The 24,264-nt window shown below is 40.5% G+C and overlaps 1 protein-coding gene across 1 annotated transcript in view; it reads left to right on the plus strand.

Moving 5' to 3' along the window:
- The window catches only part of LOC140732688 (adhesion G protein-coupled receptor F5-like), a 72,477-nt gene that overhangs the window by 42,546 nt on the left and 5,667 nt on the right, over positions 1 to 24,264 (plus strand). The window contains exons 3-5 of the mRNA XM_073055372.1: positions 1,367 to 1,408; positions 1,496 to 1,552; positions 9,251 to 9,354. Coding sequence (XP_072911473.1) covers positions 1,367 to 1,408; positions 1,496 to 1,552; positions 9,251 to 9,354 — 203 coding nt within the window. The remainder of the gene's footprint in view (positions 1 to 1,366; positions 1,409 to 1,495; positions 1,553 to 9,250; positions 9,355 to 24,264) is intronic.

Below are 24,264 nucleotides of genomic sequence, written 5' to 3' on the forward strand. Positions count from 1 at the left end.
CCATAACTTCCTGTTCCTACCCTCTCTGTCTCGTGGCACAAGCAGCAATCCCGAGATTACCACCTTTGTGATCCTGCTTTTTAACTTCTTCCTTAACTCCCTATATTCCTTCTTCAGGACCTCATCCTTACTCCTATCTATGTCATTGGTCCCCAAGTGGACCACGACATCTGTCTTCTCACCCTCCCTCTTGAGAATACTGGGAACTTGATCCGAGATATCGCAGAGCCTGGCACCAGGGAGGCAACAGACCATCCGGGATTCTCGATCTCTCTCACAGAACCTCTTATCTGTCCTCCTAACTATCGAATCCCCATCACTACTGCTCTCCTCTTTTCCCTCCTTCCTTTCTGAGCTGAGGGTCCAGTCTCAGTGCCAGAGACACGACCACTACAACTTGTCCCCGGTAGGTCGTCCCCACCAACAGTATCCAAAACAGTATACTTATTGTTAATGGAATGGACACAGGGGTGCTCTGCTCTTTCTGTCTATTCCCCTTCCCTCTCTTTACAGTCACCTAGTTTCCTGTCTCCTGACTTTTAGGGGTGACTGTCTCCCTGAAACTCCGATCTGTTACTGCCTCTGCCTCCTGAATGATCCAAAGTTCATCCAGCTCCAGTTCCCTAACTCAGTTTGATAGGAGCTGCAGCTGGATGCACCTTTTGCAGGTGTAGTCATCAGAGACAATTGTGCTGTCCCTGACTTCCCACATCCTACAATTGGAACACTGGACTGCCCTATCTACTGCCTCCATTACCAACTCCTAAGTTAATTAAATTAATTAAAGAAACTTACCTGGCTTTACCTCACTGGGAGCAAGCTCGTCCTCTGCCTCTTCTTGCCAAAGCCTCAAAGCTCCACTCCTTCACTGACCCACTCAATCACTGGCCGCTCTGCTTGGGTTATGGTAAAAAAATGTTTTACTAATTCACTTCTATCCTCTGGGATGGAAATCTTGTTGTTTATATTGGTAATTGGTTAATTATTGTCACATGTCCTGAGATACAGTAAAAAGTCTTGTCTGCTCACCATCGATGTGGATCATTCCGTACACAATACATTGAGGGAGTACAAAGGAAAGAAATAAGAATGTAGAAAATAAGGTATCATAATGACAGTGAAAGAGCAGTACTTTCTTACTTACCTACTGCCTGTTATACCATTGACTTTTTGGGCAGCCATGAAGGTCCTCAATCTCTGTCTATATAATAGCATTCTTCATTGCTGTTTCTGTAACTTGTTTTTTGACCAGTCAGGGTTGATAGTTCTGAGCTGGACCACCGAACCTAGAATGGAATGTTACAAAATGTTTGAAAGGTTTTAAGGATCCATTTGTTAACTTCTGAAATTTATTTTTCATTTCTAGGGTTTCTTTATTTTGGTTTTTGGAACATGCATGGATATAAAGGTGAGCTTCACCTGTTATTTTCACCAGTTTTCCTGAAATTCGTTTTGCAGCGAACCTAAAAAATGTTTTATTCTTTTGCTAAAACAGGTGCAAGAGGCTCTATTGAAGAATTTCTCATTGACCAGATTTTCTTCACGATCAAAGGTAAGGGAGTTAAAATAGCACACAAACAGAGCAGATTCTGAAAAAGAAATGAACTTTTTACAATATGTTTAGGAATTGGGAGAAAAGTGAGTAATTGTAAGGTCAGAAAGATGAGCTTGGCATTGGTTTCTCATGGAAACTGGAGAATTAGAGACATCAAGACACCTGATGTTCCTCGGGACAGGGCTCTGGCAGCACAAACTTTCTGTGCAAATGAGAATGTAGATAGCAAGAGAAAAGGACAGTGTCAGGAGTCTGAGTGATGAAGATAGAAAAGGATGAAAGAATTGGACAAGATGATAAGTGTGTCTAAGGTAGAGAGTTATGGAGGAAGGGTTACCCACCCACCACACCAGCTCCACCTTCACCATCAACAATCACTGAGCATGTTAACGATGTGTGACAAAGTATTCCCTGAATGGTCCAATTTCAGTTCATGTGCACACTTCTCAAAAATCAAAATAAAATCATGTCAAGTTTAATTGTCATTCAAACCATACATGGATACAGCCGAATGAGACAGCGTTGCTCTGTGCTAAGGTGAAGAAACAGACACATGCATTCAAAACACGAGAAAAGGAAAAAAGTACAAAGTCACATAAGAAAACACATTCTTTGTCCAAGTCAATGAGTGACAAGTTAAGCAAATTGATGGTTCCCCACAGTACAGCCTGTAATTCAACCAATCCAACACTGGAGGGCAGCACTGACTGGAGAGAACACCCCCAACCAAGGCCGCTACAAAGCAAGCTCGTAGACTGACCCTAGTCCTCTCTACAACCAAGGCGACATACTGCCTCGCTGCCTGTCTGACCACCAAACATGGGAAACATGCCTGTGGCAATCAATGTCCAACAAGTTCTTTCAATCGCAAAAGAAATAAACAGATAGTCACTCATGGTTTCACTAGATGCCACTCATGCCAATTTGAAAACGTCAACTCTGGTGCCTTGAAGTAGTAGGCAGCAGCATTGTCTGCACCCAGGTCAGCTTTCTGAACAAAGTCCGGCTCCTCTTGCAGCCCAACATCCCGACTGAACTTCCTCAGCTCAAAGGTTGACTTGACTCCCTTGACACGACGGCCTGACGCAACTCAGTTGGTTCAACAGCCCGATTCGTCTCCCTGATCCGATGACCCAACTTGCCTTCTCTGAACCGTCAGCTGGCTATTCCGAAAAATGAGCAGCTCACTGATGTGGTAGATCCGCTGTACACGGAGTGATTGCAGTCAAGAATAGCCTTAATATGTATTAAAACACTTTTAACAAAGAAAAGATCTGCTTTGGTTGGCCCCCAAGAGGCTGCTCCATGTGTACCTTACCAGAAGAAACCCTAAGAAAGAGTAAGAAACATCCATCATCATGAAGTGTTTTGAGAGGCTCGTCATGAGGTATATCAAGACCCTGCAGTTTGCGTACCGTCCCAACTGCTCAACAGATAACGCCATTGCCATCACTCTCCACCTGGCCCTAACCCACCTGGACAAAAAGACACATACATTCGGATGCTGTTCATAGACTTCAGTTCAGCATTCAACACAATCATCCCTCAGAAACTGATTGGAAAGCTGAGCCTACTGGGCCTGAACACCTCCCTCTGCAACTGGATCCTAGACTTCCTGACTGGGAGACCTCAGTCAGTCCGGATCGAGAGCAGCATCTCCAACACCATCACACTGAGCAATGGGGCCCCCCAGGGCTGTGTGCTCAGTCCACTGCTGTTCACTCTGCTGACCCACGACTGTGCTGCAACGCACAGCTCGAACCACATCATCAAGTTCGCCATTGACAAGACCGTGGTGGGTCTCATCAGCAAGAACGACGCGTCAGCTTACAGAGAGGAGGTGCAGCGGCTAACGGACTGGTGCAGAGCCAACAACCTGTCTCTGAATGTGAACAAAACAAAAGAGATGGTTGTGCTGGGCCTGACACCTTGCCGTATTGTCCTGTTTATTATTTATTGTAATGCCTGCACTGTTTTGTGCTCTTTATGCAGTGCTGGGTAGGTCTGTAGTCTAGTGTAGTTGTGTTTTTTTTTCTTTTTCTCTGTGTTGTATTTTACGTATTTCAGTGTAGTTCTTGTACTGTGTCATGTAACACCATGGTCCTGAAAAGTGTTGTCTCATTTTTACTATGTACTGTACCAGCAGTTATGGTCGAAATGACAATAAAAGTGACTTGACTTTACTTGACTTGATGAGGGAACACAAAGATCATAGAGGAATCAGAAGTGGAGCAATTTCAAGTTCCAGTGTGTCAAGATCTCTGAGGATCTAAACTGGTTCCAACATATTGATGCAGCTATAAAGAAGGCAAGGCAAAGACTATATTTCATCAGGAATTTAAGGAGATTTTGGTTTTTCGCCTAAAACACTCAAAAGCTTCTACAGATGTACCATGGAGCGCATTCTAATATGCTGCATCACTGTCTGGTATGGGGGGGGGGGCGGGTGGTTGGTTACTGCTGCACAGGATCAAAAGAAGCTACAGAAAGTCGTAAAACTAGTCAGCTCCATTATGGGTACTAGCCTCCATAGTATCCAGGACATCTTCAAGGAGCAGTGCTTAAGAAAGTCCGTGTCCATTATTAAGGACCCCCATCACCCACAGTATTCCTTCTATTGTTACCGTCAGGAAGGACGTACAAAAATCTGAAGGCAATTCAGGAACAGCTTCTTCCCCTCTGCCATTTGATTCCTACATGGACATTAAACTAATATTTCTATTTTTGCACTGCTATTCTTTATTTAACTATTTAATAAATATAGATATACTTACTGTAATTTATTTATTAATTACTATATTTATAATGTATTGCTTTTTACTGCTGCTGTTAAGTTAGCAAATTTCACGACATATGACGGTGATATTAAACCCGATTCTGATTCGGATTCTTCATCTGAGTTGTGGAGAAATTGTGAGGAAAAGGTGGAATCAACATGGGCTTTTCAGTGCATATATAACAATATGAAGATGGAATGAAATAGGTCACTGGACAAGCAGTCATTACAACCACCAAAAAAAATTATGTAAAATTAATTGGTGTTTAGGTTCACATATCCATGATATGTATTTAGTCTTGAAGATCATTTCTTTTTATTGTGCTGGTTTTAAACAATTCAGATATTTAGAAAGTAAAAGAGAGTGTGGAGATCAGCCCACTGGAAAATGACACTGGGGAGGTAGTAATTGGAGCCAAAGAAGTAGCAGGTGAAAATAAGTATCAAGCATTGGTCTTCACTGTGGAAGACATGAGCAGTATGCCAGAAATTCCTGAGTGTCAGGAGGGAGAAGAGAGTGTGATTGCTAAGGAGAAGGTGCTTGTGTAGCTGTAAGACCTGAAGGTACATATGCCACTGGACGGTGGGACTAGATGGATCACACCCCAGAGTTATGGAGGTAGGTAGTGCTGAGCAAACTTGTGGGCCTAAAGATAGACAAGTCCTCTGGTCCTGATGGAATGCACCTCAGAGTACTGAAAGAAATTGCAGAGGTTATAGTTGAGGATAATTTGTCAAAATTCTCCGGACTCTGGGCAGGTCTCAATGGATTGGAAGACGGCGAATATCACGCTACTGTTCAAAAAAGAATGTAGGCAAAACCAGGTAACTATAGGCCAATTAGTTTAACATCTGTTGTTGAGAAGATGCTTGAAGTTATTATTAAGGAAGAAATAGTTACGCACTTGGAAAGGCCCACGACTGTTCACGGTATACATTAACGATCTGGAAAAAGAGACCAAGTTCGCTGATGACACTAAATTGAGTGGAAAAGCAAATTGTGCAGGGGATACTGTGAGTCTGCAGAGGGATATAAATAAGTCAAGCGAGCGGGCAAGATGTGGCAAATGGAGTACAATGTTGGTAAATGCATGGTCATCCACTTCAGAATGAAAAATGGATGATCAGATTATTATTTAAATGGTAAAACACTGCAGCATGCTGCTGTGCAGAAGGCCTTGGGTGTGCTTGTTCATGAATTGTGAAAGGTTGGTTTGCAGGTGCAGCAAGCTATCAAGAAAGCAAATGGAATGTTGGCCTTCATTGCTGGAGGGATTGAATTTAAGAGCAGGGAGGTTGTGCTGCAACTGTATAGGCTACTGATGAGGCCACATCTGGAGTACTCTATGCAGTTCTCATCTCCTGACGAGAAAGGATATTCTGGCTTTGGAGGTAGTGCAGAGGAGGTTCACCAAGTTGATTCCAGAGATGAGAGGGTTAAACTATGAGGAGAGATTGAGTTGCTTGGGACTGTACTCACTGGAATTCAGAAGGATGAGAGGCGATCTTATAGAAACATATAAAATTATGAAAGAGATGGATGTTGGAGGCAATTATTAATGACAAGGTTTCAGGGTACATGCAGACAAGTGATGAAATAGGCTGAAGTCAGCATAGTTTACTTAAGGGAAAATCTTGCCTGAAATATTGGAACTCTTTGAGGAAGTAACAGGCAGCTATACAAAGGACAGTCAGCAGATGTTGTTTACTTGGATTCTCAAAAAGTCTATTGACAAGGTGTCACACATGAGGCTGTGTAACAAGAGTCTACGGTTTTGCAAGAAAAAAAAGCATGGATAAAGCACTGGCTGATTGGAAGGTGGCAAACAGTGGGATTAAAGGGGGCCTCTTTTAGTTGGCTGCCAGTAACTAGTGGTGTTCTACAGGGGTTGGTGTTGGGACTGCTTCTTTTCAAGTTATATTTCCATGAATTAGATGATGGAATTGATGATTTTGTGGCTAAGTATATGGCAGATAAAAAGACAGATGGAGGGACAGACAATGTTGAGAAAGTACCAAGAAAGACTTAGAACAATTAGGAGAATGGGCAAAGAAATGGCAGATGGAATATACTGTAGAGAAGTGTATGGTCATGCACTTTGTTAGAAGGAATAAGGGTGTAGACTATTTTCTAAACGGGCAGAAAATTCAAAAAGCATAAGTGCAAAGGGACTGACTTGGGAGTCCTTGTGTAAGACAGACTGAAGGTTAACTTGCAGATTGAATCAGTGGGAAAGGTAGTAAATGCAGTATTTTCTTTTCCTTTCCTGAAAGCAAGGATGTAATGCTGAGGCTTTTTAAGGCATTGGTCAAAATACACTTGAAGTATTGTGAGCAGCTTTGGGCCTCTATATCTAAGAACAGATATGTTGGTCTAGTGGAGGTTCACGAGAATGATTCCGGGTATGAAAGGCTTGTCATATGAGGGGTGTTTGATGGCTTTGGACATGTACTCACTGGAGTTTAGAAGAATGGGGGGGGGGGGGATCTCACTGAAACCTATGGAATATTGAAAGATGAAGATAGAATGAATGTGGAGAGGATTTTTCAATAGTGGGTGAGCCTAGGACCACAGCATGAGTACAGAGGGAGCTCGATCAGAGATGAGGAGGAACTTCTTTAGCTAGATGATGGTGAATCTGTAGAATTCATTGCCACAGATGGCTGTGGAGATCAAATCATTGGATGTATTTAAAGAAGAGTTTGATAGGTTCTTGATTGGTCAGGGTGTCAAAGGTTACATGGAGAAGGCAGGAGAATGAGATTGAGAGGTATTATAATATGGCCTTTGTGGAATGGTGGAGCAGACTCGATGGACCAAATGGCTGAATTCTGCTTCTATGTATTAATGGTTTTATGGTCTAATTCCATAGAAACATGGAGATATTGTTAGGTTCCAATTACCATAGTTGTTGGTTTTTGCCCTTTATTGCAAGATGTGCCAGAGGTGTGGTGAGCACCAGATGAGGAATTCTTGTTGTAACTGTGTGCAGTCAACTTATTTATAGCAAGTTATACTTGCTTCAGAAGTAGCACATATTTTCTTATTTGATTTCATCCTGAATACAAGTAAAGAAAGAACTGGGTTTAGTCCAGAAAAGTTAGAGGAGATTTCATAGCCCAAAAGGATGTTATTCCCTGTACTCTTTCCCCCCACCAGACTTCCTCCATGCCTCAACCTTTACCACACTCAAACTCCAGGGGGCTGGAGGCAAATAGTCATTGTGGTAAACTTCAATAGTTCTTCTTTGGAACAGTGTGATATCTGAGATATGGTTTATACAGTTATTTATTTATTTCAGATACGGTGGAGAGTAGCCCCTTCCAGCCCTTTGAGCCATGCTTCCCAGCAATCCCCAATTTAGTATGAGCCTAATCATGGGACAATTTACAATGACCAGCTAACCTACCAACTGGTATGTCTTTGGACTGTGAGAGGAAACCCATATGGTCAAGGGGAGAACGTACAAACACTTTACAGACAGCAGTGAGAATTGAACACAGCACAGGTTCCCAGTACTGTAAAGCATTGTGCTAAATACTGTGATGCTCATAGTTCAATGCCTCCAAGTGGGAACATCATTTCGAGTAGGAAAGTTTTATGTAGTTCTCAATTGCATTCTCATAATTGCTGATGTAAGTCCCTGGTTAAGGTTTCTACTGCTATGCTCTGAGATATTTTATTTTAGCAGTTTTCTGTTGAAGCAGTGTATCCTGCTAGAAAGAATGTTTCTGCTTCATCTAAAGACAAGGAGCCATGTTGTCCAACTTAGGAATGTTGTGTTAGCCAATCAGGATTGCTGGATGTGTGAGAAGATTCTGGAGAGCTGGGGTATGGGGGAAGAGTTTTCTGAAGGACAGCTTTTTGGTGGGAGGTGCAGAGAGAAGAGCACCAGGGGAGATGCCGGTAGGATCCCATCCGAGGGGGGGACCTGATTGCAAGAAGTGCTTCATAGGTGGATGATTCCAAGAAGGGAAACTCTGCTTGCAGTTGCTGATGAGCTGTCGCGCTGTGAGTAGAGTGCTACACCCAGCTAATACAGGAATGAGTCCTGATAAAGGGTCTCTGCCAGTAATGTTGACTGTTCACTCGTTTCCATGGACGCTGTCTGGCCTGCTGAGCTTCTTCAGCATTTTATTTGTGTTGCTAATGATTATGAGCACATTTAGACTGGTTTAACTGTAGTGGGCCCTTTTATCTTTTTTTCTTTCTCTGTAAGCTGTTTGATAAAGTAGAAAATTGGTAATATATGTTCTTAAAAATTTTATGCTTGTGTACGATCTGTCTTTTCTGGGTTACCGATAACTGTGCATGGGCAGTATTTATAAAGCATTTGCTCAAATTGACATTTCTTTAATTGGAACAGCACGACGTTCCTGTTTGGTTGAACCCCATATCATATATATATAGGCATCCGTTAGTCTCGTGAGACCATGGTTTTCAGGGTTGTGTGGGAGACCAGCAGTTGCCCAAGCTGCAAGCCTTCCCCTCTCCATGCCACCGACATTGTCCAGAGGAAGGGCACTAGGACCCAAGCAGCCTGGAACTGGTGTCGTCGCAGAGCAATGTGTTGTTAAGTGCCTTGCTCAAGGACACAAACACGCTGCCTCAGGCTGAGGCTCAAACCAGTGACCTTCAGGTAACTAGTCCGATGCCTTATCCACTAGGCCACGTGCCAACACAACCCCATATCAGACTGACCCTATATGTTTATTGCTTCGGAAATGTGGCCTTCTCACCGCTGAGTAATATGGCTGTTCGCAGAGTTAGCTAACGAGCCAAGTTGGTGTATGAGCCCCGGTGACAGAATTGCACTGAGATAAGTGTTAAGAGACATTCTGAACTGAGAAATGGATGAAGGAGGAATTGGAAGGAAGCTGTTGCTTCATGCATTGACACCATCCCTTTACTTTTTCAGACTGCACAGACTGCTTCCACAGGAGGATTTACCTCGAACCATGAAATTGCACTTTCTCGGAGTAGAAGTAAGTGCAACATAAAACTGAGCACAGCTGGTCTGAAGTAATTACTGTAACTTTACTTTCTTAGAAGTAGCTATCATTTAGCAATGAGCAAATTAGTAGCTTGTAGTATTTTAATTATTTGATTAAATTGGCTCCATGAACCTGATTGAGCATAGCACAGAACAAACAGTATATCACAGGGACAGGCCTTTTGGCACAGAATATTGTGCCAAAAAATTAATAATCAAACAGCCAAGCAAACTATTCCCTTACGCCGACACAATGACCATATCCCTCCATTTTCCTCACATTCTTGTGCCCATCCAAACGTCTCTTAAACGTCCCTAATATATCTGCCTCTACCACCACCCCAGGCAGCACCAACCAGTCACCCACCACTCCGTGAGTAAAAAATCTGGTTCTTTGTTTGTCTCCTTTAAAATTACACCCCCCAAAACACTTTAAATCATGTTCTCTGGTATGAGGCATTTCAACTCTTGGAAAAAAGATACTGTCTGCCTACGTTATTCATGCTTCACTAATCTTATAAACCTCCATCCGATCTCCCCTCAGCTTCCACCACTCCAGACAAAACAACCCAAGTTTGTCCAACCTCTGCTATAGCACAATCCCTGTCTGCCAGTAAAATTGCATGTTCACCCCCTCAGTAATATTCGCTATCTCCACTCTTGCCTCTCTCCCACTACTGCCTGTTTCTAAGCCTGATGAATCCTCTCTTGCCAATCACCCAACTTAGACTAAAACTCATTGTAGCTTCTACCCTGCCTGTGGTATACAGCAGCAAGCAACTTTCTCCCTTTCCATCTTTTTTCCCTTAAGTGTTTCTTTACAGGATGTGGACTAAGTAGATAAAGCAAAGTGAGTTGCCTTTCCTAAAGAGCCTTCTTATTGATTGGATTGTTTAACCTATTTTGGATGGTATTTATTGTGAGCCAGGTCAAGCACTCTTTATATCCAGTAAGGAGAGTATACTTTGGCCGGTTGCAATCAGTGAGCATAGTGAAAGAAGGAAGGTGCAAGCAGTTAGACTATTGTGAGAGTTGGTCAGTATTCAAGTGGTCAATCTTTGGCTCCACAGGGTCAGTGTCAGAGTGGTTTGGGATTGGTTCAATAAGTTTGGATGAGTGCAGACTTGGGCAAGCATAGGTGGAGGTTCTAAGTAAGTAAATGAGTAAGTTTCTAGTAAGTTTATTTCTGTTAACACATAGCTAGTGCACTGAGAATGGGTTCAGAAGTAGTGGTATGTTCTTTGTTTGAGATGTGGCAACTGTGGGAAGCCTCCAATTTCCCAGATAGCTGTATCTGCATGAACTGCACTGAGCCTTAGAGATAGTGTTAAGTACATGCATCTGCAGCTGGATGACCATCAGCTCTCATGAGAAAGTGAGGAGGTGATAGATAGGAGCTACAGGGAGGTAAACACCCTAAGTGAATAAAATTTTAAAATTCTGCCCATACTGCCTTATTCTTCCGGTGTTTGAGACGACCTCCAGAATTACGTTATAGTCTGTGTTCTCTGCTCTTCCTCCTCACTCAACCCATTAGATGATAACGTTTGGGTATCACAGTTTCACACTCTGAGCACTGTCTACCAATCCCTCTGCATTTCTGTCTCTCATCCTTTTGAAAATTCCTCATATGATCATAACTTTGCTCATCTTACCTCGCTTTTCTCCCATCGTAGCTCATCAGGTTCTAATCACAGTGTTTCATTGGCAGAGAAATTGCACTGGAAGTACAATCTGTTGTTAAAACTGATGTCTCGTTCAGTACTGAAGTAAAACAGCAGATGAACCAGTAAAAAGATGTGCATTAATATGGCATTACTGCTTAACTTTAACCATATAATTTCCTCTTGCTCTTTCAGAGAAGCCCAATATTTCAGGTTGTTTACTTTCATATAGCAAGGACAAACTCCTGGGCTATTCTACTCTGAATTAACTGCTGAAGCTCAGAAGATAGAACTGACTATTCAGATGCAGAGGAAAGTTGATTACCACCTCAACAAATCTATTTCAGCAGTGAATTAAGAAGAAATGATCATTTATAACAGAAATTTCAAAACTGTAGGGAATATTTGGTATGTAATTAATATGCATTATTCCAAAGGATTAGCAATTTTTTCTTTGTATTCTAGGGCAATAATTAATATCAATGAAGAATAAGAACATTGTGGATATTAAAAACAATTAACTATTGTATTATATAGATTGGCATAACATTTTTCCATTAATTAAATAATTCACTCACATAGATTTTTCAAACTGGGTAATTTAGTCATGTAGACAATATTCAGATTTCATTTTAGATAAAACACACAACATGCTGGAGGAACTCAGCAGGTTAGGCAACATCCATGGAAATGAAAGAAACAGTTGATATTTCAGGCCATGACTGTTCTTTAGAACTTCTGCTTGAATTTCAAGCATCTGCAGAGTTTCTTTTGTTTATTTTTTTCATTTTAGATAGCTATATTTGTGTTCAGCTTATTTTGTCTGATTACAGGTCACTCCTCCTACCTCTCCCCAACAGCCAGTGCAATCTCAGGTATATTCTTTATCTCCGATAATGGATCTGCTGAATATCCCATGGCTTCTTGGGTTTTGTAGTTTTCCAAAAGCATAGGATTACTCTGAGCCTCTATAATTTGCTTTGTTTCTCATTGGAAGTGCATAGAACTTTCCAGAAACATTTCTCAGGCCCATTGGACATCGTTACCTTCCTTTACTAACCTTCTTATTGAATACACCACAGATCAGCATGAAGATATCATTTGGGTGACAGAAGATAATAGTATTCCATGGGCGAGGGCAATGAAATAAAAATATGGGTAGGAAAGGGGATATAAATTTGCCATAGTATCAACTTTTGATTGCTGTTCCCTGAACCCTGCTGTAACATATACTTGTTTGGAAGCTGCGTAATGACAGGAGCAGGCTTTGGCGTGATTGAGTTGCCTGTTGTCACTTACCGACCAAGTTCACACATCCATTCATCCTCAGTAATATGATTCTATTTGGTTTGTCTGGGTTTAGAGTAAAAAATTAAAGGGTCTTTTCCATGTTTTTTCAAACAGGATTGATTACTTCCCAAATCCTATCAACATTACCATTAAAATACATCAATATAAGTCAGCTGCGTATCAACCATATAACCATATAACAATTACAGCACGGCAACAGGCCATCTCGGCCCTTCTAGTCCATGCCGAATGCTTACTCTCACCTAATCCCACTGACCCGCACTCAGCCCATAACCCTCCATTTCTTTCCTGACCATATACCTATCCAATTTTACTTTAAATGACAATACCGAACCTGCCTCTACCACTTCTACTGGAAGCTCGTTCCACACAGCTACCACTCTCTGAGTAAAAAAAATTCCCCCTCATGTTACCCTTCAACTTTTGCCCCATCTCAACTCAAGTCCTCTTGTTTGAATCTCCCCTACTCTCAGTGGAAAAAGCACTATCTACCCCCTCATAATTTTAAATGCCTCTATCAAGATCCCCCTCAACCTTCTATACTCCAAGGAATAAAGACCTAACTTGTTCAACCTTTCTCTGTAACTTAGGTGCTGAAACCCAGGTAACATTCTAGTAAATCTCCTCTGTACTCTCTCTATTTTGTTGACATCTTTCCTATAATTCAGTGACCAGAACTGTACACAATACTCCAAATTTGGCCTCACAAATGCCTTGTACAATTTTAACATTACATCCCAACTCCGATACTCAATGCTCTGATTTATAAAGGCCAGCAGACCAAAAACTTTCTTCACCACCCGATCCACATGAGATTCCACCTTCAGGGAACTATGCACCATTATTCCTAGAGCACTCTGTTCTACTGCATTCTTCAATGCCCTACCATTTACCATGTATATCCTATTTGGATTATTCCTACCAAAATGTAGCACCTCACACTAATCAGCATTAAACTCCACCTGCCATCGCTCAGCCCACTCTTCTAACTGGCCTAAATATCTCTGCAAGCTTTGAAAACCTACTTCATTATCCACAACACCACCTACCTTAGTATCATCTGTATACTTACTAATCCAATTTACCACCCCTTCATCCAGATCATTAATGTATATGACAAACAACATTGGACCCAGTACAGATCCCTGAGGCACACCACTAGTCACCGGCCTCCAACCTGACAAACAGTTATCCACCACTACTCTGTGGCATCTCCCATCCAGCCACTGTTGAATCCATTTTACTACTTCAATATTTATACCTAACGATTCAACCTTCCTAACTAACCTTCCGTGCGGAATCTTGTCAAAGGCCTTACTGAAGTCCATTTAGACAACATCCACTGCTTTACCCTCATCAACTTTCCTCGTAACTTCTTCAAAAAATTCAATAATGCCAATCCTCTAGCACTATCCCCGTTTCTAATGAAATTTGAAATATTTCTGTCAGAGCCCCTGCTATTTCTACACTAACCTCCCTCAAGGTCCTAGAGAATATCCTGTCAGGACCAGGAGATTTATCCACCTTTTTATTCCTTAAAAGCGCCAGTGCTTCCTCCTCTTTAATCGTCATAGTTTCCATAACTTCCCTACTTGTTTCCCTTACCTTACACAATTCAATATCCTTCTCCTTAGTGAATACTGAAGAAAAGAAATTGTTCAAAATCTCCCCCATCTCTTTCGGCTCCACACATAGCTGTCCACTCTGATTCTCTAAGGGACCAACTTTATCCCTCACTATCCTTTTGCTATTGATATAACTGTAGAAACCCTTTGGATTTATTTTCACTTTACTTGCCAAAGCAACCTCGTATCTTCTTTTAGCTTTTCTAATTTCTTTTTTCTAATCTCTCTCTTTTTCCGAACCAAGTTTCCAATATCCCTTGAAAACCATGGCTCTCTCAAACTTTTAACCTTTCCTTTCAACCTATTAGGAACATAAAGATTCTGTACCCTCAAAATTTCACCTTGAAATGACCTCCATTTCTCTGTAACATCCTTCCCATAAAACAAATTGTCCCAATCCACTCCTTCTAAATCCTTTCGCATCGCCTCAAAGTTAGCCTTTCTCCAATCAAAAATCTCAACCCTGGGTCCATTCCTATCCTTCTCCATAATTATATTGAAACTAATGGCATTGTGATCACTGGACCCAAAGTGCTTCCCAACACATACCTCCGTCACCTGACCTAATTCATTCCCTAAGAGAAGATCCAACACTGCCCCTTCTCTAGTTGGTTCCTCTATGTATTGCTGCAAAAAACTATCCTGCACACATTTTACAAACTCCAAACCATCCATCCCTTTTACAGTATGGGCTTCCCAGTCTATGTGTGGAAAATTAAAATCTCCCACAATCACAACCCTGTGCTTACTACAAATATCTGCTTTCTCCTTGCAAATTTGCTCCTCCAATTCTCGCTCCCCATTAGGTGGTCTATAATACACCCCTATAAGTGTTACTACACCTTTCCCATTCCTCAATTCCACCCAAATAGTTTCCCTAGATGAGCCCTCTAATCTATCCTGCCAAAGCACCGCTGTAATATTTTCTCTGACAAGCAACGCAACACCTCCCCCTCTTGTCCCTCTGATTCTATCACACCTGAAGCAATGAAATCCAGGAGTATTTAGTTGCCAATCATACCCCTCCTGCAACCATGTTTCAATAATAGCTACAACATCATATTTCCAGGTATCAATCCATGCTCTAAGCTCATCCACCTTTCTTACAATGCTCCTAGCATTAAAATAAATGCATTTAAGAAAATCTCCACCTCCTCCTCTCTTTTTATCTCTAATAGTACAAAGAACTTTACTGTCTTCTTTTTCTTCCTTCTCCCATACACCTGTTCCTACGCTTTGGTTCCCCTCCCCCCTTGTATCTAGTTTAAATCCACTGGAGCCTCTCTAGCAAACCTACCTGCAAGAATATTTGTCCCCCTCCAGCTCAGATGTAAACTGTCCCACCAGAACAGGTCCCACCTTCCCTGGAAAACTGTACAATTATCTATACATCTGAAGCCCTCCATCCTGCACCATGTCTTCAGCCATGTGTTGATCTGCACTATCTTACTATTTCTAAACCCACCTGCATGTGGCAGTAGTAGCAATCCTGAGATTGTTATCCTGGATGTCCTGTCCTTTAACTTGGCACCTAGCTCCCTAAACTCACCTTTCAGGACCTCCTCACTCTTCCTACCCATGTTATTGGTCCCTACATGGACCACGACATCCAGCTGCTCACCCTCCCTCTTGAGAATACTAAGAACTCGATCCAAGATATCGTGGACCCTGGCACCAGGGAGGCAACAGACCATCTGGGATTCTCAATCTCTTCCCCAGAACCTCCTACCTGTCCCCCTAACTATCGAATCCCCTATCACTACTGCTCTCCTCTTTTCCTTCCTTCCCTTCTAAGCTGAGGGTCCAGTCTTGGTGCCAGAGACGCAACTACTGCAACTTGTCCCTGGTAGGTCGTCCCTACCAACAGTATCCAAAATGGTATACTTATTATTGGTGGGAACAGCCACAGGGGTGCTCTGCTCATTCTGTCTATTCCCCTTCCCTCTCCTGACAGTCACCCAACTACCTGTCTCCCGACTCCTAGGGGTGACTATCTCCCTGAAACTCCTGTCTATTTCTTCCTCTGCCTCCTGAATGATCTGAAGTTCATCCAGCTCCAGTTCCCTAACACGGTTTGTCAGGAGCTGCAGCTGGATGCACCTTTTACAGGTGTGGTCATCAGGGACAGCTGTGCTCGCCCTGACTTCCCACATACTGCAAACGGAGCACTCAACTGCCCTAACTGCTGCCTCCATTATCTACTCCTAATCTAATTAGACTAATTAAAGGAGTTTACCCGGCCTTACCACACCTGGAATGAAGCTCGTACTCAGCTATTTAAATTCTCCCGCTGCCTCACGGTCCGACTTTCACGCGCTTGCACAGTTGTGCCCCATTCAAACCTTGTCTCTGCCTGTTCTCACCAAAGCCGACCCACTCTGCCTCACTATGCCGACCCACTATGCCACTCCGACAATGGCCGCTATGATGATTCCTCTCACTTCACTATTTTTTCGATTCATACACACAATTTAATGCTTCTTGTGAAGCCAGGAGCAAAGCAATGGTTCTGAAAGGAGGGTAAATAAACCACACAGCCTTCTCTAGAGTATTTCTGTTGGCTTAGCATATGTCATATCGAGAAAATAATTCATTAAATCAACTGATTAGATGGAATCAAAACATTTCAAGTGCCCTCTAACTAACAAATGCAATAGTATGATAGGTTATAGTACGAATTACTCCTACCACAGTGCAATTGTTGCCTTGTTCTGTTTGTTCTACATCATTACTGCTCACTGTGCTCTCCTGTTTCTGGGCTTCCACATGTCTCGCACTGTGGTACCTTCTACAAATCTGTGTGTTTGTTCCACAGCAAGATTCAATTGAGTGGCAGATCACTCACTGTTGAGAGGGAGCAGGATGCTCATTCATTATGAATTTCATAACTTCCTGGCTGTTAATTTGAAATTATAGAATATTGCTCATATTATTGAATATTGATAGATCTAGATAGAGTGGATATGGAGAGAATGTTTCCTTTCGTGGGGGATTTTCGGACCAGAGGGCACAGCCTCAGAATACAAGGATGTCACATTAGAACAGAGATGAGGAAGAATTCCTGTAGTCAGAGGGTGGTGAATCTGTGAAATTCATTGCCACAGATGGCGCTGAAGGCCAAGCCACTGTGTATATTTAAACCGGCATCAAAGGTTATGGGGAGAAGGCAGGAGAATGGGGTTGAGGGGGATAATAAATCAACCATGATAGAATGGCAGAGAAGACTGGATAGGCTGAATGGCCTAATTCTGCTCCCATGTCTTATGCTCTTAAATGCTGTTTGAAGTAATGGGTAGTGCAACAATAACATTGAGTTGTATTCTGTTGAGTCTTTCTATTACATGACATTTCAAGATGCATTTTTCTTTCCCTTTGGAAAAATTCCCAGATAAATTTTAGTTTAGTGCTTTTGTTTCAGTGCATGATATGAAGGAGAACATTCTGGGAATCAAAGATAAGGAGAAATTTCTTTATCCGGACAGCGATGAATCTGTGGAATTCATTGTTACAAATGGCTGTGGAGGGCAAATGATTGGGTACATTTACAGCAAATGTTGATAGGTTCTTGATTAGTAAGAGCATCACAGGTTACAGGAAGAAGAAGGGCAATGGAGTTAAGTGGGAAAATAAACCCGGCAAGACTAAATGGCAGAGCAGACTCGACAGGCCAAATGGCCCAATACTGCTCCTATGTCAGATGGTCCTATGTCTTATTCGCAGCTTGATCAGTTGTGGGTGCTAGTAATAGGTAATTATCGATCCAAATTAGTGGTCATGTATGTATGAATAGATTTCAATTCTGCTTTTATCTTGCACTCTACTGCCATACAATTATTTATTAATTTAAATTTTCTGAACAATCTCATTCACCTGCTGAAGACTATAAGATATAGGAGCAGGATCAGTAATTCAGCCCATTGACTCTGTTCCGATAAGCCATCCAAAAGTAGAGCTTAGATATTTGGTATGGATGAACTGCAATAATGGAAGATGATGAATTAATAATTATGGTATGACTGTGTTAGCCCATTGAATTCTGATAACTGAAGCCACAGAAGAAATAAAATTAAATTTTATTAATAGCTGATTAATATAAATTTAATAATATGATTGTTTAAATATTCTGAGTACTGAGGGGAGATCTGATAGAAGTAGATACAGATAGGGTAGATAGTCAGAAGTAGTGTAGAAATGCCAAACACCAGAGGATATAATTTTAAGGTTAGATGTTTGTGGGGGGGGGGAGGTGAATTTAAAGTTGACATGAAAGGCAAGTTTTTTTATGCATAGAATTGGTTACTAGAGTAGTAGTGGAAGCCAGCAGTTTGCTGGAGTTAAATAGATGCATGAATATGATGCACTTATATGGTTTCCTTCCAATTTTATTTTATATAAACATGAATTGGCGGTTAATGATTCAGATTTTTTTAATGTATATAGATGATGGTAAGTCGTGTTGCTCCGGGAGTTGATTCGTAATGTTTTTTTTTTCTTTTTTCTTTTTCTTTCTCTTGTAGTTAGTGGGGTTTCCATTTTTTAGTAAGTTGGGGTTCTCTTTTTTTCCTTTTCTTTATATAAATTTTTTTCATTATCATATATTATCCTTTTCTGATAATTTTTTTTCTTCAACTTTATTAATTGTATATATATCAACTTGTTGAAGTTTTGTATCATTTTATAGCTGTAGAAGATTATTTAACAATAAAAAAGATTTTAAAAATGAAATGAATATGAACGGAATGTAGGAATATGAAGTAGGTACAGGAGGAGGACATTTAGTACAAATTGGCATCAAGATCTGCACAACGTTATTCTATGTTTGAATTTTAAACTGTTAGAGATAATTAACAAGGTTCAAAATACTCCTGTGAAAAGCATTTTTGTGGCAGATGGAAGCATGTTGTTGCTTTCATACTTCAAATTCCCTTTAATAATATCTTAAGTATTGAAACATACGTTTGTTTAAAATAATTTTTCACGTTAGGGGACCTGTTAAACAACAGAGTTATGAATGGAGAAAACTTTTGTAAAAAGTCATTGTAGCGGACACCTGTCAATGTACTCTGTTCCTCTTCATGCCTTACTATTCTACTTCATGGTACTTGTGAATACAGAAAACAATTGTAATAGATCTGATGTAACTTGTTAAGTAAGTGATAGGCTGTCTATAAATAAAATCAATGTAAAGTGAATGTAATAAACATATTGACAGTCAGTACAGAGTCAATGCTCATGATTCATTCTACTGTACTATACACAGATTTATATTTGTTCTTAATATAGTGTTTACTTATTTCTGTAACCTCCAAGAGGACCACAACCTTGTTGTCGTTTAAAGGCTTGCATGCCTCAATGATTCAGAGAGCTTCGTTGGCTGGAATTAGTGATATATGCTTTGGCTCCTGGTTGGATCACCGATGCCAAACAGGTCAAAGGGTAGAGGCCAGACTAAGAGTGGTTCATCAGTCCTCCAAGTTCAGGGTTCAGCTCAGGGCTAACAGCTGCTGACTAGTAAAACAAAATTGTTATGGAAACAGCAATGAAGAATCCTTCCACATCTGAGTGTCTAAAGACAGAGATGGAGGACCGTCATTGCTGCCCTAAGTGCCAGCAGCATAACAGGCAGTAAGAATGTAAGTTAGTTCTGTAAATATTGTATCTTGATACAAAGATTTAATAGATAACAGGAAAGAAATACATTTCAGGTTATCAGCATTAGAACTGATGAGAGACAGAGACTCTTACAACATTTAAGAAGTATCTAGAATCATACTTGACTTGCTAAGACTTAGAAGGCCACAGACCGACTACTGTAAATGGGCTAAGTGTCATTGGGTATTCGATGGTCAAGCTCGGCCAAAGGGTCTGATTCTGTGCTGGATAATTCTATCACTCTATCACTCTTCGAACTCCCAACCCAAACCCTTGTTACCAAAAGTAGAGCTTTGGCTGAATTATTCCACTCTAACAAGGGAACCAGTTTAGTGATCAAAGTTGTCCACGTTGAGAGCAGTAAATTCAATGCAGGCCATTGACTAAATATTTGCTTTCATGAAACAAATGCCTTAGATTTTTAATCTGCTTTTAAAAAACACACTTTAGAGTAATATTAGCAGCCAAGTCTCACTAATAGCTTGGCCACACACTGAGTAAATTTGCTAAACTGCTGTGGAAACTTGACCTGTGTAATTCCTCATACAATAATTGTTATTTAATGAGACAACATTAAGTGTGTTTCAAATCTGTGGCTCTGACCTCAATTGCTATGAAGTGCTTCGAGCGATTGGTCATGGCACAAATCAACCATAGCCTACCGGTCATTTGCAATTCGCCTACCGGAGCAACAGGTCAATGGCAGATGCCATCTCTCTGGTACTACATTCCTCCTTAGAACACCTGGAGAATAAAGACGCATATGTAAGGCTCCTTTTCACTGACTACAGCTCTGCTTTTAATACCATCATTCCAAATAAACTGATTCCTAAGCTTTGGAACCTGGGTCTTAGCACTCAGATCTGCAGCTGGATCTTCAACTTCCTCACAGACAGGACCCAGGCTGTAAAGATAGGGGACAAGCTCTCCTCTACAATCACTCTGAGCACCGGTGCCCCACAAGGCTGTGTACTCAGCCCCCTGCTGTACTCACTGTACACCCATGATTGTGTAGCCAAGTTTCCATCGAACTCAATGTATAAGTTTGCTGATGACACCACAATTGTAGGTCGTATCTTGGGTAATGATGAGTCAGAGTACAGAGAGGAAATTAAGAACCTGGTGGCATGGTGCGAAGACAATAACCTATCCCTCAATGTCAGCAAGACGAAGGAATTGGTTGTTGACTTCAGAAGGAGTAGCCGACCGCACAACCCCATCTACATCGGTGGTGCGCAGGTGGAACAGGTCTAAAGCTTTAAGTTCCTCGGGGTGAATATCACAAATGACCTGACTTGGTCTAACCAAGCAGAGTCCACTGCCAAGAAGGCCCAGCAGCACCTTTACTTCCTGAGAAAGCTGAAGAAATTTGGCCTGTCCCCTAAAGCCCTAACTAATTTTTATAAGTGCACCGTAGAAAGCATTCTTCTAGGGTGCATCACAACCTGGTATGGAAGTTGTCCTGTCCAAGACCGAAAGAAGCTGCAGAAGATCGTGAACATAACCCAGCACATCACACAAAGCAATCTTCCATCCTTGGACTCACTTTACACCGCACGCTGTCTGAGCAGTGCTGCCAGCATAATCAAGGACACAACCCACGCAGCCAACACACTTTTTGTCCCTTTCCCTCCGGGAGAAGGTTCAGGAGCTTGAAGATTCATACAGCCAGATTTGGGAACAGCTTCTTTCCAACTGTGATAAGACTGCTGAACAGATCCTGACCCAGATCCGGGATGTACCTTCCAAATATCCAGACCTGACTTGCACTACCTTACTTTCCCTTTTCTATTTTCTAATTATGATTTATAATTTAAATTTTTATTATATTTACTTCGATTTGTACTCCAGGAAGCACGAAGCACAGAATCAAATATCGCTGTGATGATTGTATGCTCTAGTATCAACTGTTTGGTGACAATAAAGTAAAATAAATCTGACAACAATCCATGCTGTGGTGTATGCACCAGATTGATAGATAGATAGATACTTTATTCATCCCCATGGGGAAATTCAACATTTTTTTCCAATGTCCCATACACTTGTTGTAGCAAAACTAATTACATACAATACTTAACTCAGTAAAAAATATGATATGCATCTAAATCACTATCTCAAAAAGCATTAATAATAGCTTTTAAAAATTCTTAAGTCCTGGCGGTTGAATTGTAAAGCCTAATGGCATTGGGGAGTATTGACCTCTTCATCCTGACTGAGGAGCATTGCATCGATAGTAACCTGTCGCTGAAACTGCCAAAATCTGTGCATTCTGGACTAATTCTGGACCTCACTATGAAGAACCTGAACAAGAATTGACCCTAAAAACCTGTCAAAGTTGAAATCTGCTTTCCAGTCTATTTAATTGAGCTTGAAAAATCTGATTTATGGAGGAGTAAGACAGCATTGAGGATGGTTGAACATTGTACATTAGTAGAAAATACTTAAAACATCACAACTTCTCCATGCCCATTGGTAATCGTGGTTATGTCTTGGATAATTTCCATCACTTTACTTTTATGCAGAATGACATAAATGAAAATTTGTTGAATATTTATATGATTAGTACTGGACCTTTTTCTTCTGTCAATTCTTTTCTTTCCATTGCTATAAAGAGAAATAAATTCAATACTCTTTAATGATGAATATTTGTAACAGTGTTTCTTGTAAGATATTTATAGCAATGATTAACTAGAACCAATAATGCACTGTATTCCATAAGTACGTTGGACTTCTAACACACTTCCTTGACTATAGGGTCTGTCAATCATAACCATTCCAAATATTAAACTTTGTTCTATGTGCCAGCAAAACAACAGGTACTCAACGTAAAAGTAACTAATAATGTGAAGTATTTTGATAAGATGTTGTATAAATTAAAGTGTAATATGTGGTTCTTCAATACAATCATAAATTGAATTGATTATTTACAATAATCAAATCTGCTTTCCAATCTGTTTAGTTGTTACAGTTATGAAAGCTAGACACAATAATATAGAATTTCAATGCACAGCAAATTAATTATAACCATAAGTTAAGGCAGGCAATAGAAGTCATAAGGCTTAAGGTTGATCAGTTTGCTCTACTAAAGTGTAATTCATGTTCTTGCTTCTTATAAAGAAGTAAAAATAATAATGATTTTTTGCTTATTCATTTTTTTAGGATGTGGGCATCACTGATAAGGCCATTATTTATTGCTCATTCCTAATTACAACATCTAACATAGAAAAGTATAGTATAATACAGGACCTTCAGCCAACAATCTTGTGCTCATATTTTTCCAACTCTAAGGTAAATTTAAACCAAACAATTTTTGGTTACTGCCCCCTTGGCTCCCAGACCATATCCTCTGTGCCCCCTCTCCACTTCCAGCCATTACATAAAAAACTATAAAGAATTTTGATTTATGATGCACAGTGGAAGAAAATAGGAACTGCAAATTTAAAGCAATGGCAAATAATTGCAAAAATTATTCCAATCTATTTAAAGCTACAAATGAAATTATTTCTTTACTTAATTACAGTGAAAACAATCTTCAACAACAATTTTAGAACGTAGATTAGTAGTCCAAATATTTCCTACTTAATTGCTTTTTCACCTTTCAGTAAGATGGATGGGCTTGGTGCAGTGATATCAGCTTCTCAATATCAGAATGTCACTTAGAAGCAGTCTCAGATTCCCCGTTCAGTAATTTTCAGTCTGTTTCCTTACTTTGAAAGAAGTTGGATGACTACACTGAAACCACGCTCCACTAATTATTAAGCTGGAAAGGCAATAAAGAAGATCTTGACTTCTTTTCCACAGTGTAGGATGGCGTACAGAGATTTCTTTCTGCAACCAAAAGTATTGATATGATTTTTTGAACCTCATGGAGACAGTTGTGTCATCACTCAGTACCTTTCTTAATTTGTTTTCAGTTGGCTCTATTACAGGGGATGTGCCATGTAAATGGTGGATGACTCTCAGCCACTTACACCCCCACAATGCTGGCTCTCCTGTTTTTACCAATACAAGCTCAATGTGGTTGTCAGTTGTTATATTTCACTGTTGGAAATGTCATTCCCACAGGAGTTATCTTTTCTGTGGTATAAATATTTAGTTGGGATATCTGCAGACTTCAGTTTAGTTTCTTTGAAATGCTATTCAACTTCATTTCGTGGAATGACTGAAATAGCCAAGCCAGTGTCCAATTCCATTTTAATTAATTTGACGTTGACTTTTGGTGTAAGCCATAATACTTGTCTATTGTTAGTTTTCACATTATAAATCTCAAGGTACCCAGTCCTGTGTCACTCTCATCATTATCAGATTTTTCATCAACAGCATGCAGATCAGTGCTCTTATTGAAACTGTAACTTGACTTTTTATTTTTTTCTCATCCCCATGCAATGCAGTCCGTTTATTTTTGTTTTTACTTTAAGCAAATAATGTATGTGATGTGGCGGCAAAATGACATATGCCATTTAATAGTTTTACAGATAACCCATAGTGCATAATGTAAACAATGAAAATTTAACCAAACAATACATTTACAATACAACTCAAATATTACTGAAATATTAAATACACATCAGTTCTCTTTGAAAATTTGCTCAACGACTTAAAATATTGACTCCTCCTTTATATATCTCTCTAGACCCCTTGCAAATAACAACTCTTGAACTAGGCTTTCATCTCTTATGAAGCAAAC

Source organism: Hemitrygon akajei, chromosome 9, assembly GCF_048418815.1.
Source record: "Hemitrygon akajei chromosome 9, sHemAka1.3, whole genome shotgun sequence".
NCBI classification, from domain to species: Eukaryota; Metazoa; Chordata; class Chondrichthyes; order Myliobatiformes; family Dasyatidae; genus Hemitrygon; species Hemitrygon akajei.